This window comes from Vipera ursinii, assembly GCF_947247035.1.
Source record: "Vipera ursinii genome assembly, chromosome: 5".
Taxonomy (NCBI): domain Eukaryota; kingdom Metazoa; phylum Chordata; class Lepidosauria; order Squamata; family Viperidae; genus Vipera; species Vipera ursinii.
In genome coordinates this window covers 75,651,908-75,669,296 of record NC_139518.1, presented here as the reverse complement: position 1 = coordinate 75,669,296, position 17,389 = coordinate 75,651,908, and the positions used below count along the sequence as shown (strand labels likewise).

Here is a 17,389-nt window from a genome sequence, read left to right as displayed (position 1 = left end):
CTGAGAAACACTTTTCTAGATCTTTGGTTCTATTATCCAGAATAGTACTAAATACAGTGGTGGGATTCAGCCGCTTTGTGCCGGTTCAGGAGAACTGGTAGCTAAACTTACCTGAATTCAGAGAACCGGCTGGGTTCCAGAAGTCCAGTTTAGGCCTCGGAAGTCTGGAGGAGGCCTCCCAGGCCTAGAACAGCCCACTGGCAGTGTGTGGATGCCACTTCCGGAAGTCCATTCTAGGCATCGGAGGCCTGGTGGAGGCCTTCCAGGCCTAGAACAGCTCACCAGAAGTGCATGATGCCATCGGAGGCCCAGGCCTGCATCAAATATGAAAACTGGTTGTTCAGGTATTTGAATCTCACCACTGACTAAATCAGGGGTGTCAAACTCAATTTCATTGAGGGCCGCATCAGCATTGCAGTTGCCCTCAGGGGGCCGGGTGGGTATGGCCTGGGTGGGCGTGGCCTACCGGGTGGGTGTGGCCAGCTCTACATTGTTCGCATCAAGGGTGCCTATGGGGGCCTGGGCAGGAGTGGGACAGATCTGAGGGTTTCTGGCAGAAGGAGGGTCTCCGGGCCAGGGCCAAGGCAGTGGGGGCTGTTCCCTCACTGTTTCCAGGATGGCTTCGTGGGCCACATGAAACCACTTTGCGGGCCGGATCTGGCCCCCGGGCCTTGTTTGACATGTCTGCTCTAAGCACAGGCTAATAATAATAATAACAACAACAACAACAACAACAACAAAGTTGGAAGGGATCTAGTCCAACCCCTGCTCAAGGAGGAAACCCTATATCATTTCAGACAAATGGCTGTCCAGTCTCTTCTTAAAAACTTCCAGTGTTGGAGCATTCACGGCTTCTGGAGGCAGGTTGTTCCACTGGTTAATTGTTCCAACTGTCAGGAAGTTTCTCCTTAGTTCTAGGTTGCTTCTCTCCTACTTGATCAAGGCCTCATGATTAAACGCCAAGGAGAGTGCCTGAAACTTACTTGTACACCCCACACACACTAGTCGACACAAAGGAAAACTCATAAATGTCTCATTTATTGGAACCATGACAGTATGGGTTTACTCATGTCTTTAGCATCTGGCTTGGCCCATTTGAATACTCATCTCAGCTGTGTTCTCCATGCAAAATTTAGCCATTTAGGCCTGCTCTGGGCACTTTCCTTTTCTGCATTGTTCCAAACAGCTGCTTTTAACAGAATAACAGAGTTGGAAGGGACCTTGGAGGTCTTTTAGTCCAACCCCTGCTCAAGGAGGAAACCCTATACCATGTCAGACAAATGGCTGTCCAGTCTCTTCTTAAAAACTTCCAGTGTTGGAGCATTCACCGCTTCTGGAGGCTGGTTGTTCCACTGGTTAAATTGTTCTAACTATCAGGAAGTTTGGGAATTGAAGTCCCCGAGTCATAAAAGAGCCAAGGTTGCCTACCCCTGGCCTAGGCCTAGGCCGCTCTATGACTTGTGGACTTCAACTCCCAGAATTCCTGAGCCAGCCGTGCTGAGGGGAAAGGGAGAGTTTCCAAGCTGAGCCATGCTGGCTCAGGAATTCTGGGAGTTGAAGTCCACGAGTCATAAAGAGCCAAGGTTGCCTACCCCTGCCCTATATAGTCCTCAGCTTACAAGTTTGTTTAGTGACAGTGGCACCGTAAAACCTGATATATGACCGTTTTTCAGACTGACCATCTTTCTAGCCTCCCCATGGTCACGTGATCAAAATTCGGACCCTTGGCAACTAACTTGTATTTTTGACAACTGAAGTGTCCCAGGATCATGTGATCACTTGTCAGGACCTCCTGACAACCAAAGTCAAGATTCACTTAACAACTGTGTTACTAACTTAACAACCGCAGCGACTCACTTAACAACGGTGGCAAGAAAGGGCGTAAAATGGGGCAAAACCCATTTAACAACCGTCTGGCTTAGCCATGGAAACTTTGGGCTCAGCGGTGGTCGTAGGCTGAGGACTACCCGTGTTTGGGTTCTGACGTTGGAAAATTGCCGTACCCATTCTTGTTTATCCGCATCTTCGCCAAGGCTGCTGAGTACGTTCTCCACTCGAGCCAGGCGTCCTGAGAGGGAAAGCAAGAGGCTGACCACCTTATCCAGGTCTCCAATGAACATTCGGTACTTGTCAAATTCGTTGGGCTTGCAGAGACCACTGATCAGCGCTTCCACTTCCTCTCCCAAGGTGTTGTTGAGCTTGACGTCTGCTAGTAGGCTCTCCTTGGCCTCCTTCAGAGTCTCCAGTTTGTGGGTCAAGCTCTGGATGAGTTCGGCCTGGTTGATAATAAGCAAACAGAAATCAGTCACCACTGGGAGGCAAACTAACAACCTATGAGTGATCTCTCTAGATGATAGATAGATAGATAGATAGATAGATAGATAGATAGATAGATAGATAGATAGACAGACAGATAGATAGATAAAAGGATGTATGGATGGATAGATCTAGATAGATGGATAGTAGATAGGTAGGTAGGTAGTAGGTAGGTAGAGATTTATATATATATATCCGTCATCATCAGGCTTTAGCTTCCTTCTTCTGGGAGAAGCATGTGGCTGTTAGTTCCTATTTTTTAAACTGCCAGAGCGGGTGTTTAAAAAATAGGAACTAACAGCCACATGCTTCTCCCAGAAGAAGGAAGCTAAAGCCTGATGATGACGGATGGGACTCCGTCGAAACGTTGCGCCCACACCTTTAGTTCTACGCGGGGAAAAACCCGAAAAACCAAGGATCCACATACAGGCACCCGCGAAAACCTCAGAAAACATATATATATATATATATATATATATATATATATATATATATATATATATATATATATATATATATATATATATATATATATATATATATATATATATTTGTTTTTGTAGATTCTCGCGGGTGTCTGTATGTGTAGATCTAGAGTCTCGGGTTTCTTCCCGCGTTCCTTTCATCTTCAGAAAGTTGTGGCGACGTTTCGACGAAATCCCATCCGTCATCATCAGGCCGGAGTGTTCCTCCTGCTGCTTCCAGGAGCAATGCGTGGTCTGGGTATTCCTTTCCTTCCAACTGCCGGTGGGGCTGTGTTCTGACTGGGAGGAGGCGTGGCTGCTTTCTGATTGGGTGGGGGTGTCCTCCGACTGGGTGGAGGCGTGGTTGTCTTCTGATTGAGTGGAGGCGTGGCTGTCTTCTGATTGGGTGGATGCGTGGTTGTCTTCTGATTGGTTGGAGGCGTGGCTGTCTTCTGATTGGGTGGGGTGTGTTCTGAATGGGTGGGGTTTTTTGTTGTGTTGTAATATCCTGAGTGTTGTGATTTGGTGTCCTGAGGAGTGGGCTGTGTAGTGGCCTCCAGAGCTTTGGTTTGGCTCCGAGTTCGAGGACCTGCTATGTATCTCTGGTATGGGTCAGTCATATATATATAATTTATCTATCTATCTATCTATCTGTCTATCTATCTGTCTATTTATCATCCATCTATCCATCCATCGCTCTAGATCTATCTACTATCCATCTAGATCTATCCATCCATACATCCTTTTATCTATCATCTATCTATCTATCTATCTATCTATCTATCTATCTATCTATCTATCTATCTATATCTATCCATCCATCTAGATCTATCCATCCATCCTTCTATCTATCTATCTATCTATCTATCTATCTATCTATCTATCTATCTATCTATCTATCATCTATCTATCTATATCTACCATCCATCCATCTATCCATATCTATCTGTCTGTCTGTTTGTCTCTCTCTCTCTCTCTCTCTTCTCTATTTATCTATCTATCTATCTATCTATCTCTATCCATCCCTCTTTCTCTCTCTTAACATTGCAAGGTAAGTCAAATGACAGTAGCATTTCATCAGTGCAGTACAGGCCCCGCCCCTTTCGTGCATGCACTGTGAAAAGGTGGAGCTTACATCCAACAGTGGCATGCTGCTTTTGTCATTTCAATGGAAATCTCTTGATTCCACAGATGTCTTCGGATTCACACCGCTCTGCTTAAGAGTATGCCAGTCCCTTCTGCACTGGACATGCTCAAAACTCACCTTCTTCTCATTGATGTCCACCTGTTCATCATCTCCACCTGCTTCTTCAGGCAAATTCTTGATTTTATTCAAGAGTTCAGCTTTGGGTACAGACACACTGTAGTACGTCGGGCAGGTGACCGGCATTATAGCAGCTTCCTTTTTTTCATTCCTAGACACAGTTGAGAGCAAATATATAAATGGGAATGTAGAGGAATATTTTTGGCCTTCTTGTGCCAATTAAAATACGTTGTGGAGCTACTGTGGATGGGCAAGAAATGAGTTTTTCTTTCTGATTGTGAGTTGCTTTGAGAATTAAATCTCAGCTTATATCAATTGGTCAACCTCCCAGTTAAGAACCTAAACTTTCAGAGGTCTCAAAGGTGATCATGGCAAGGTGGAAATTACAGACACTGAAGGTGTCCAGATGGGGGCCATGAATGCTGATTGACATCAATTTAAAAGTGATGTGAAGTATTACTACCATTTTATGCCTTGGTAGGATCCTATTTGGAATATTGCATCCAGTTTGAGTTGCTACAATATGAAAAAAAAAGATGTTAGGACTCCAGAAAGAGTGCAGAGAAGAGCAACAAGGATGATTAAGGGGCTGGAGGCTAAAACATATGAAGAACGGTTGCAGGAATTGGGTATGTCTAGTTGAATGAAAAGGACTACAGGTGACATGCTAGGAGTCTTCCGATATCTCAGACGTTGCCACAAAGAAGAAGGGGTCAAGCTATTCTCCAAAGCACCTGAAGGCAGGACAAGAAGCAACAGATGGAAACTAACCAAGGAGAGAAGCAACCTAGAAATAAGGAGAAATTTCTGGACATTTAGAACAATTAACCAGTGGAACAATTAGCCTCCAGAAGTTGTGGGTGTTCCAACACTGGAAGTTTTTAAGAAGAGATTGGACAAACATTTGTCTGAAATGGCATAGGGTCTCCAGTCTGTTATTCTATTATCATAGACATGTTCTTCAAGGACCTTGATGGTAACACCAGACCACCACTGGAGGGTGCAAGCTATCTTTTTTTTTACTTCCAAGGATCTCCCCATTCATTAATCTCTTAAAGAATTCCATATTTCTGCAGAAACTTGATTGTCAGGTTTAATTTCAAGTGAACAGAGAACTTGCACGGAGGTATCATAAAGCATTTAATCCTCCTTTCTTAGCACAGGAATCGAAATGAAAACTTTAAGGCTACCTTATCCCTCTTATTCAAATTGCACACTGCAAAAGGAAATCATGGGCAAGCATATCTCAGAGCAGGGGATAGGACTAGATGACCTACAACAGGGGTGTCAAACTCAATTTCATTGAGGGTCGCATCAGCATTGCAGTTGCCCTCAAGGGGCCGGGTGGGTATGGCCCGGGTGGGCGTGGCCTACTGGGTGGGCGTAGCTAGACTGTGTATGGCGTACTAGGTGGGCATGGCCAGCTCTATATTGTTCGCATCAAGGGTGCCTATGGGGGCCTGGGCAGGAGTGGGACACATCTGAGGGTCTCTGGCAGGAGGAGGGTCTCTGGGCCAGGGCCAAGGCAGTGGGGGCCGTTCCCTCACTGTTTCCAGGATGGCTTTGCGGGCCGCATGAAACCACTTCGCGGGCCAGATCCGGCCCCCGGGCCTTGTGTTCGACATGTCTGGACTAAATAGTCAGTAGCTCTGCTGAGTGGAGTTAATAGGAAGTAAAACCCAGAATATCTGGAGTACACCTGATTTACAATAAAATGTTTAAGCAGAAAAGTACATATAAATATACACAAAACTGGAAGACATTAAAATAGAGTAGTTTTGATTAATACAATAGTTGAGTCACAATCCAGTCTGAAGGATAAGCCAGGCTTGGCAACCACTGCCCAATACAAGAGGGCCTTTAGAGCCAATTTGAGATAATTTATCTCTTCCAAGCATTCTATACTCTGTCCTGGGCAACTCTGCAGCATCCAACAAGCGAAGCCAATGGGAAAGCTGGCAGGAAGTTGACAATCATGGTCATATGAGGTCCTTGCTTAATTATACAGTCCTACAGTCCTAATTATACAATGATAGCCAGGAAATGCTGGAATTGCTGTCAGGGGTGATCATGTGACGTCAAGTTTTCTGATCATATCACTTAGCAACAGAAATTCTGGTCCCAATTACCACAGTTAACTCAGACTTACCTGTAATGAAATTAGCTTATATTCCCAACTTTTTGCAGAGGCTGATGCTAGTTAGAGCTGAGAGGAAGTGAAAAAACTGACCCAGATGGTTTCTGTACCTAAGGGGAGATTAGAATTTGGTTCTCCATGTTTGTAGTCAAGCACCTTAACATCCCGGCTCTCTTCAAGATTATCAGCTTACTTAAATTGCTTTCAAAACTCAAGCCACATTTAATGTTTGATAGGTAGAGGGAACCAGCTACGTATATATTTGCCTGCATTGTAAAACCATTTCAAATACTTTTGACTTAATTCTGATGAACATAGAGCTCTTCTTCACATCAGTGAGACCAGACTCAAATGATCCTACTTCAGACATACTATGCAAAAGCCAAGTTCTCTGGAGAAAGCTTTAATGCTGGGAAAAGTAAAAGCAAAGAGGAAAGCAAGTAGCAAAATGAATGGATTCAGTTATAATAGTGATGGGTGCACTGTTGAGAGACTCAAAAGGTGCTTTTTCAATAGGCAACTGGACTTTGTTTTTTTCCCCCCTTGGAGATATTTCGCTTCTCATCCAAGAAGCTTCATCAATTCTGGCAGGATATGGGGTGGGTGGGGAAATGGAAGGATTAGTTCTAACAGGATGGGGCGGGGGAAGGAAATGGAAGGATCATATTTCTTTGCAGTTGTAAGTTATTTTATGTATTTTTTTGTCCCAGAGAACATGTTGGGTTTTATAGATTGCAAAAAAAAAACACGATATTAAAAAGCTGGAAAGACACCCATTCTCCATCATTTGTAGCATGATTTAAAGAGCTCTCTTCTCCCTCTATAGTTGAATAAGCTTTTCATCGCTTAATGTACTAGCTGATACACACAGGAATTTGACAATATGTAGCAGCATCTATGAGAGCCACTTTGGCATAGTGATTAAGGCACCAGGTTAAAAGCTGGGAGACTGGGAGTTCTAGTCCCACCTTGGACATAAAGCCAGTTGGGTGATCTTGCAACAGTTGCTCTCTCTCCGCCACAGTTCCAAATCAGTTCCAAAATCTTGCCAAGAAAACTACAGGGATTTGTCCCGCTAGTTGCCAACACTGACTTGAAGGCATACTTGTGCACAGAAATGCATACCTTCTATGGTTCCTTTTTTCATTTTTTCCATTGTTAAGTAGACATTAATAATATATCCACACGTATGTGAGAGTTCCTTTTAATATGGATTAGATGTGTGCTTTCCCAAGGTTTACTTTATGTTTTGTTTGCTTGCTGCATTTGACAGACTTAGGACACCACTTTTTAAAAGCCTTTTATTTTCCTTCACTGTTATTGTTTTACAATACAAATTTTGAACACACAAAAAATCTACAGAACATAATTCTGCTTCACGTAAAATACAGAATGAATACATACATACATACATATATATATATATATATATATATATATATATATATATATATATATATATATGCTTCTTCATTCTTAAAAAAACTATTTTTGTTCTGCACATTGGCAAGTATAGGATAGAATACTACCCGCAAACAAAAGTTTGTATGGCAGGATTTAAAATTTCAGAGTTACATGCAGTTTCTGCACAAACCTGTTTTAAATAAATCATTTGTTTTTCAACAATATTTTCATTTAGGGATCAGACATGTTTTTAATTTGAATTTATTTTTATTTGTTTATACTTTGAAAAATAAACTTATAATAAGGAAGTCATGGCTGTTTTCTTGCTATAGTTAAAATCCATGTATGGAGTAGACAATAAAATAATTTAAATAGTATATTTCATTCTAACCTGCTCACAAAGTGTGAAGACATGATTATCATATTAGATTTCCCCCCCCCCGCCCAATTCAGTCATCTGAATATTGCAAACAGATTTCCAGTTTTAGACATAAAAATCAAAATTTGATAATGTGTACAATACATATAATCTTGGTTTTGTGGAATACTTTATTTCAAACAAAAGATTGTAAAGACTGCCTACTGACCATACTATCAAGACAAGAAAGGCACTAAGAACAGACAGATCTTTCTCCCAAGAAGCATTTTTTAAAGTTTAACTCTTTTCTCTATCATGTAAAAACCTTTTTTAGAATTTATTTGAATGCGTTATCTTTTGAAAAATAAAGTTAGTAAATACTTAGAAAATCACTTTACAACAGAATAATATTTTTTTTGCACCGTTTGACACTGTCACTGCAGATTTACAAAATCAATTACCAAACCTTTCTGTGTCTATCATTTGTAGCTTCAGTGAAACAGATAGAAAGATTCCTGTATATTTATCCCAGTCAGGTATTTAGAAACCTTCATATAGACATTTGCTAGAAAATGGCTTACAGCCCAATCTTTGGGGCAAGAGATATGAAAATTATGTTTTCCCAAGAAAATAATATGCTTCATTCCCAGAGTTGACTGGAAAGACCAGAACTTATGATATAAAAGCATTTTTTGTTATGTTGCTGCATCATATACAAAGAAACATGGTGATGAGCAATGCAAATCCATAATCTATTAACAAGAAATGTATACAGTGCATGATAAGTTACCATATCTTTATTGTTGTCCATCGCAAATCCTTTGGAGGAAAAAAAAGTTATCACAGTGCTTACCAGGTAAGAGATTTAAGTCAAGGTAATGGTTAAAAGGTAGAATTAAGGGACCAGTTCAATTGCTATGGCATCACATCTTGGGGAATTCTGAGCACTTTTGGACAGTTCTCTCGCCATCTCCTTTTTGTTATCCGTTATGTATCATTCACCAGTTTACTGTATTTTGCTGACCGACCCAGATGCAAAGCCTGCCAGGAAAAAGGCCAATGATAGGAACGTGGTACAATGCCTTGGACATTCTTTTCAAAGTATTGGAAAGGTCTGTACCACCACACCCGTGCAAGAAGATTAGTCTGCGAAGCTTCTTTTAGCACCTGGGGAAAAAATTATAAATAAACTATTTGAAAAGAGAAAAAAACAGCACTCGGAATAATGCATTTATTCTTCAGGAAACCCACAAACTTTTCTAGTGCATTTCACACTGTTGTTAGGTAAAGATCTCCTCATCTGGCCCTTTCAATACAGACCCACTGTAGTGCTTTTTTAAAAAAACAGGATTATTAGAAGAGGTGAAAAGAGATTGTGGTTGGGAGCTCCCTCCTTAAAACAGTGGTGTTTCTTACTTTTATTTATTACTTCTAAACAACCCCTCAAAAAAAACAATTTATACAAAGCACAAGAGGAAGCAGGTTATAGAAGGAGTTTAGTGTTAATATTCTAACAACTCTACTGTAAAAATAGAATAAAATGGAATACAGTAAAACTCATGAAGGAAAAGAAGGAAAGTTTGTACAAGCTTGGCAGTCTTATAAATTTTGCTAATACAAAAATGTACAGGTATCTAAACATTACATACATGCATACATATACATATACTGTACATATACATATACGTATGTATGTATGTATGTATGTATGTATGTATGTATGTATCTGTGTGTATGTCTATCTTTGTATCTCTGGAACTTCAGGGGCCTTAACCAACATGAGAGCCAGTTTGGTATAGTAGTTAAAGGGATGGCGAACCTATGGCACGTTTGCCACAGGCGGCACGCGGAGCTGTCCCTGCTGGAACGTGAGCCATTTTGGGCCTCAGTTGCTTCCTTTGTACTCTTTGCGCATGCCCAGTGTCTCACGCACTCCGCACATGCACAGCTTTTGTGCTCTCTGCGCATGTGCAGGCCGGGAACAGGAGTCTGCCGGCAGCTTCCGCCCAGCGGGCTGACCAGGCGTTGCACTTGGTTTCCTGGTGTGCTGTGTGTGGCGGGGTGTGAGGAGGTGGTGCCTGCCAGTGGCACAAAGATGGCGGGGATGGCAAAAATGGTGGCAGCGGGGACGGTAAACATGACGGTGACAGGGAGGGCAAAGATGGGGCGGTGGGGGCAGCTGTGGCGAAGCGCATCCTTTGTTGCATTGCTTTTTCATTCAATCCAAGCGCAACACAAAGATGGTGGGGACGGCAAAGATGGCGGCAGTGAGGACAGTAAACATGGCGGTGGCGGCGGGGAGGGTGAAGATGGTGGGGGGGGGTGGCTGTGGCGAAGTGCGTCCTCGCCACCGGCCCTGGCCACAGGAGCGCCCTTTGTTGCATTGCTTTTTCTTCATTCGATCCGAGCGTGGCTTGGCAAACCAGAGGATTTGCAGCTCCCCACAGGATCTGAGGGACGGGATGGGACCCGACACACCCTGCCTGGCAGCAAGCCCAGCAGCCTCTGTCTCGTTTCTCTGTACTGTACTGTACTTAAAGCGAGGAGAGAGAGAGAGAGAGAGAGAAGTGATTTATTGAGAGGAAGTTTTATTAATCACCCGTCAGATGCCCAGCGGAGTCCTGAGCCGGGATCTTGATTAGCATAGCGCCTGCCCCATCTATGTTGTTGCAGAGCACACGTGAGTGGAGAGGAAGAGTCCGAAGCGAGCAAGTGAGCAAGGGGGGGAGGGACAGGGATGGCGGCAGCATACAACCTGCACAAGCTAGGCACCACCCGTGTGCCATGGGATAGGACGGCAAGCTGCTGACATCATTACCTTACGACCAGGGAATCCCCCCGAGCAGCTGAGGCTCCTGGAGCCTCAGGAACTGCATGGCCAGCTGGAGGAGGGAGGCGGAGGCCAGCGATGCTGGTTTTAGGGACAGCCCCGGATGCTGGCTGTTTGGATGGGGGGGTGGACCTAAGGGGACTGCCTATATGTAAGGCGCTGGGAGCAAGTGACTCCCAGCGCTGACTTTGCTGTCAATAAACATTCCTGCCTAGCCTTGTTGACCATCATTTGTCATCTGTGGGACCAGGGCTGATAAGGTAATTCTTGTAAATAGAATTAAATTTATAATTTTACTATTTCTGCTGGGTTGAGCATTCTTGTTCTCCATTTAAGAGTTCAAGCCAATCATTTTTCTGTTAAAACTGGTTTAATTCTTCCATTTCTTTCCTTTTGTTCCCTTAAAACTAGTTTGATTCTTCCATTTAAAATTGAAAGTGGTTTGATTGCATTTATTTCCATTTATCTTCTTAAAACTGGTTTACTTCTTCCTTTCCTTTTGTTCCCTTAAAATGTTTGATTCTTCCATTATAATTTATTTATTTTATTTTATTAATTTTATTTTTATACCGCCCTTCTCCCGAAGGACTCAGGGCGGTGAACAGGGCAGTGCATGTTAAAAGACAAAATACAAAAATTAAAAGAGATTAAACAAAATGCCCACAACTCTTACAATAAGTTAAAATACATTAAAAATAAGTTAAAACACATTAATAAAACCCAACCCCATCCCATCAGGCCAGGCCAGCTTGTTCGAAGAGGTAAGTCTTTAGATCGTGCCGGAAGGAGCGGAGGTCGGGCGCCATCCAGAGCTCAACCGGAAGATGGTTCCATAGATCCGGCGCGCCCACAGAGTTTGATTGCACTTATTTCCATTTATCTTCTTAAAACTGGTTTACTTCTTCCTTTTCTTTCCTTTTGTTCCCTTAAAACTAGTTTGATTCTTCCATTTATAATTTAAACTTGAGGAAGTTCTATTACCTTCAAAGTTACACTGAAGTACACAACTTCACAAGTAACAGGGACCAAATCAATATTCATCGAATAAGCATAATTTTCAGAACATATTTTACCACCTGCATCATGTTATCATGGGATTTAGTGCTATGACTAAATTCACGATGATGATGCTGGCATCAAAAGTGAACTTGTCAAATTATCTGTTGCTCCAAACAGTTAACTATTATCAAGAAAATAATAATGGACTTAGTCTTATGACACATGTAACACTTACTTAAAGATTTTTTTTCCTATGAACAAAACCGAGTCTAATTATAAAACTCAAAGTTATGAAACAGACAAGTTCACTATATGTGTTGTATATTTAACAGCATAACACTTTTCTGCCTTAGGAACAATCTTTCCTCTTTCTTCCGCAATCCTTGCAGGAAATAAACTCTTGGATGACTCATGTGTCACCTTCAGTCATCCGCTGAGTGATGGGCTAAAACGCGTGGCTTCCCAACTTGCTGAAATGGGTCTTTCAACTTATTCTTCCTCCCAGCTATCTTAGAATAACTGAGGCATGAGAAAAGAGTGTTGCCCAATATCCAGCGGAGCAATCTCCAATTAATTTGGGAAGAGGGAATGGCCACAAGGGCTCCAGTTTCTGCAAAAGAGGTTTGTGCACAGTCGAGTATCATGGCCTTATCCACTGCTCCAATTCTTGTCCAGTCCTTCATAGATAATCCTCAACTTACAGCCACAACAATTGAGCGCAAAATTTCTGTTGCTAAGCGAGACAGTGAATTTTGTTCCATTTTACGATCTTTTTTGCCATGGTCGTTAAGTGAATCACTGCAAGTGTTAATTTAGTAACCTGGTTGTTGAGTGAATATGGCTTCTCCATTTGATTTTTGTTATCAGAAGATTGCAAAACGCGATCACATGACTGCGAGACACTGCAACCGTCATAAATATGAGTCAATTGCCAAGCATCTGAATTTTGATCACATGACCACGAGGTTGCTGCAACTATCATAAGTGTGAAAAACGGTCATAAGTCACTCTTTTCAGTGTCATCATAACTTTGAATTGTCATTAAATGAACTGCTGTAAGTCAAGGACTACCTGTATTTTAAAATTCACCTAAAAACTAATCCTTCAAGTAAGAGATTAAACTATACATGGGATACTGTAGGAAGAAGGGATATAGCCAGAAAATACGTTTATGCTGAAATGATTGTTATACTGGACTGGTCTTGAGCAAGCCAGACCCACATAATACATTTCACAGGGGAAAGAAAAGAAACTCACTTGTTGATTGGCCATGGTATGATACCACCAGAAAAGTCTTGTAGTGATGTAGTAAGCCACCACCACATCCACAGTGTAGTGATCATGAGCTAAGAGAATACAGAACATCCCAACCATGCTGAGAGCCCAGCAAATCCAATGATACCACCATAATCGCCGAGGTGAATCTGAAAATAAGGGAAAACACAAGGCTTTAATTAATTAATTCTTTAAACACAAACTGGCGGACGAAAGACCGGCCATAGAAATATGGCCTGTCACTAGGCTGCTGACAGCCAAAGTCAAATTTACCATCAGGCACCTACAAAGCAGCGCGGATGAGATTGGGTGAGATCTACCTCTCTTCAATCCTAGTTATTTTTTCCACCTGTATAAGCTACCCAAAGTATTTCCCCCCCTGTAAGAGAGGGAAGGGAGATTCTATCCCACCCTCTAAAAACAGCGGCGACTGACTATCCAGGGGAGTTTAAAACATTGCAAGAATAACCTGATTCTAACAGGAGTTTTATCCTTCTAAAATTTGTGGACTAAAAGATTTTTTTATTCTTATTGAAGATTTGGGTTTCTACCTACAAAAAAGAAGTAAAATTGGAAAAAGGATTCTAAAAATTTCAGACTTTTTTTTTAAAAAAAACCCTAAATGGTATGGGCGACATCTTGTGGTTAAACCTGGTATTATAATTTGTTATTCTCTAAAAGAGACTTGGCTCGACGCCCAGACTATAGATAAGACTTTTGCAACCTTGACAGATATCATCTGAGAGAAGCCCAGCTGTGTTCTATACTCAGTGACAAAATTATTTTCATTCTGATTGTAAAGCTTTTAACGTAACACTCTACAAAGAGAAGATGGATGAAGATCAGGAACAGATTCTCTTTATGTTGAAAGCAATTTATGAAACTATTCTTACAGCTACTGATGAAATAAGAAGCTACAGAAAAGAACAAGATATCAGCCCAGATATACAAACTGAAACTTTGATTACAACTAAAGAATCAACTACACAGAATATAATAGAAGTGGAACAATTAAATACTATGATAGAAGATTCAACTGATCAACAAACACAGTTAATGGAAAACCCAGACAACATGGAAAAAGGAAAAGACTTTCTATATAAACCAGAAGAAACTTGAAGATCAAGAAGAAGAACAGACTGAAGGGAAGATAAACCTTTCAGGACAACTACGTTGAGATGGAAAAATAGAGAGACAATTTGTTAGTCCTTGCAAAAAAATGGTGACCAGATGGTCTTTTCTACTTCAAACAATATATATAACAACACAGGGAGATCTATTGGACAACTTAAAATCATGGACATGGAAGGTGAGTTGGCAAAGAAAGAACGCTAGAATAAGGCTGAAGAAAATTGGGGTTTTGACTTATTAGTGAGAATTAAAATAGAACATACTCAAATAGACGAGTACTTTGAATACATATTTTGTTATGAGCTGATATAAAGAAAACTTTAGTCAATTAAAACTTGGAAGTATAAATATTAAAAGTTAAACTAGAATATTGATTTGCTTATAAAGGTTGAATGTAAAAGTACTTAAGATATATATACATAAGCTAAAAATCTACTGATAAATGTAATAAATATGTTTTTACTTAGCTGTTATAATAAAAATTACTAGCTTAAATACGAGATAGTAGGCATTAAGAGAAAAAGAGAAGTATTTAATGTTGAAATAAGAGAAAATTTTGGTTACTAAATTTAAGACATTTGGAAAATAATAGAAAATAAGAATGTTGTCGGGCCTCGGCAGCCCGACACACGAGGGGGGGCCCCTCCACCCCCCCGGCACACCCGGCTACCCTCCCTCCGAACCCACCTGGAGACGGCATGGCCCGGAGAGCTCGGAGGCCCGCGACGCTCCCCTCGCCGCTCCCGGACGCGCCGCGGCTCCTCCCGGCCCCGCCAAACTGCAGCACGGCCCGGGGAGTCCAACGGCCCGCGGCGTTCGTCTCGGCGCTTCCGGACGCGCCGCGGCTGCTTCCTGCGCCCGGCGGCGCGTCATCCAGGGGCTCCCCGGCGTGGGAGGCTCCGAATCCCGGGCCGTCTCTTCTGGCGCTTCCGGACGCGCCGCAGCTGCAGGCCTCGCCCGCCGACGCGACGACGCGCGGTTCCCCGGCTCGGGAGCAACGGACCCCGGACTGCAGCCAGCTTGGCGGAGGCCTGAGCCGACTTCCTAACTGTGCGGCCTCGGGGGACTTCCTGGCTGCGCGGCGCAGTGTGGCGACGCTGTCAGGGGACGGGTCCTTCCCCCCTGCGGTGTCCGGGTGGCTGGGTGACAGGGGGCTTCGGGGGTGGGTGCAGCAGGGAGTGGGTGAGGGTGAAGGGAAAGGGCGCGGTGGTGGTGACACGTTGGGGGAGCCTTACCTGCCTGAGCGTCGGGCGAAAGGCTTTGTAAGGGAGGGGTGGGGAAGTTATAGGGACTGGGAGGGCGGAGGCTTGTTTGGGTGGAGTTTGGGTGGGGTTTTTGGATGTGTATATAGCAGCGTTGGATGCAGATAGCAGCCAACGCTGGCTTTGTTTCTCGTTGCGGCTAAAGCTCTGTGGAATAAAGTGCTTCTAGACTGCAGCAGGAGTCTCTCGTTCCTGTTTTCGGTATCTACCCTGTTCGTTGCAGGACGAGTTTTGACAGAAAGCCAGCGTTGCGCTAGCGTTGCGGCCCTACTGCCTTTCAGCTGTGTTCCCTTTGTGTGCCATGGCGGAGGGTGTGCAAGGGGCCGCGTTGGAGACCGCTTCGGAGGAGGCACCTGGGCCGGAGGTGACAACCCCTGTGGAGAGGGACGTGGAGGACGTCCAACCTGTTGTGAGGCCCAAAGTGCGGGACGTGCAACCAACAGACCCTGCGGTGGAGTCTCAGGGCGTTAGTAGCCAAACCCAGGGGGGAGAGTGGTGGCTGAGCTCCATCCTGGGGCGCACGGGGCTCGAGCAAGGGCGAACGGCCCGACCCGGTGGGGCTCCACTGGGCTGGAGGGAGCGTCGGCTTACCGATGATGATGGCGAGGAATACAGCTATTCAACTGCTCCCGGGAGCCAAACTATGGATGTGCTGCGCGAAAGGTTCGGAGAGGTCGGGGCACGTGACGGCGGTTCCTGGGGAGCCATGGCCCCTGACGAAGACAAGGGACAGTGGTCCCTCGGGGGGGCACCCAGTCAGTCAGCAACATCCCGATTCCGACTAGCTAGCCCAAAGTTCAAGGTGCCTGGGGAGGGGGGCGTTCGGGCCCCAACCACACGAGCACAAGGGGGGCGTGAGGCTTGGCCGACGCCTGACCGGGGTCCTGGACGTCCCGCACCCAGGTCGGTGGGGGTGTCCCAGGCTCAGACCCGTCCACCTGTTGGGCATTGGGGACCGGGCGTGGTGTGGGGACCCCCACCGCTCACTACAACCTATGATGGGCATCCCGACCGCCTGGCCATGTTCCTGGGGCAGGTGATTAACCATCTGGACGGGTACGCCCATACCTATCCATCACAGTGGGCGATGGTGGTGGCGGTCACCGCGTGCCTTCAGGGCGAGGCTGCAACCTGGGCAGCGGACCTCTACAGTGACCACGCCCGTGAGCTCGGGGACGTGGGGCTGTTCTTGGAAGCCCTCCGCGTCCGCTTTGAAGACGTATCCCGCTTACATCGCGCGGAGGCCGAAGTGTTAGCCATCAGGCAGCGAGGACGGCCGGCAGAGCAGTACGTGCTTGAGTTCCGCAGGGTTGCGGGCAGGCTACGTTCGTGGCCTGAGCGCCTGCTGGTGCACCACTTCCGGGCCGGTCTTGATGGAGCTCTCCGGCGGGCGTGTGTGGTGCGGGGGGTTCCAGCACGGCTTCAGGACTGGTTCCGGGTGGCGGTGGAGCTGGACATTGGGTTGCAGGATACCCGGGGCAGACCAGCAGTGGCCCCTGGAGCCTGGAGGACCCCGGAGGGGCCGAAGACAGAGAATCGGAAGCCCGTGGTGGTGGCGACACAACCCGGGGCCCCACCGGCGCCCCGTCCAACAATCCGCTGTTTCCGCTGCGACCAACCGGGGCATCGGGCGGTGGACTGTCCGTTACCTCCGCCGCGACCAGGGCCCAATCCTCCGGAGGCGCGGGTCTCGACCCCCAGAAGAGCTGCAGACCGCTCCAGAACAGCATACCAGGTGGCCGACAAGACACCTCGGACATCGACACCGAAACGCCCAGCAGGCCCGGCGGATGGACGAACGGACACGTCCGATGGCTCCGAGGATCACGAGTACGAGGAGGACCCGATGGTAAGCGCTCCGGTGTGTCCTTTTGTGCTGCCTGTAGTGTTGATCAGCCCACGGACGGGTGAGAGGAGGGAGTGTAAGGCCCTGATTGATACAGGCAGCA

General features: G+C 45.0%; 2 protein-coding genes across 3 annotated transcripts in view; both read right to left on the bottom strand.

Annotated features, from left to right (window-relative positions):
* Positions 1 to 205: 205 nt before the first annotated feature.
* On the bottom strand, positions 206 to 4,210 carry LOC310641340 (protein Shroom3-like). The gene is made up of 3 exons (XM_083364309.1): positions 4,045 to 4,210; positions 2,004 to 2,276; positions 206 to 314 (listed from the first exon to the last, which is right to left on the bottom strand). The coding sequence occupies exons 1-3, from the start codon at positions 4,168 to 4,170 to the stop codon at positions 279 to 281; spliced, it is 435 nt and encodes a 144-aa protein (XP_083220435.1). The 5' UTR covers positions 4,171 to 4,210; the 3' UTR covers positions 206 to 278.
* A 4,515-nt stretch (positions 4,211 to 8,725) lies between these two features.
* SGMS1 (sphingomyelin synthase 1) overlaps positions 8,726 to 17,389 on the bottom strand; it is a 105,205-nt gene continuing 96,541 nt past the window's right edge. For both annotated transcript variants that reach the window (XM_083365026.1, XM_083365027.1), the window contains exons 6-7: positions 13,030 to 13,196; positions 8,726 to 9,110 (exon numbers count right to left, since the gene is read on the bottom strand). In XM_083365026.1, the coding sequence (XP_083221152.1) occupies positions 8,931 to 9,110; positions 13,030 to 13,196 (347 nt within the window). In that variant the 3' untranslated portion in view covers positions 8,726 to 8,930. The remainder of the gene's footprint in view (positions 9,111 to 13,029; positions 13,197 to 17,389) is intronic.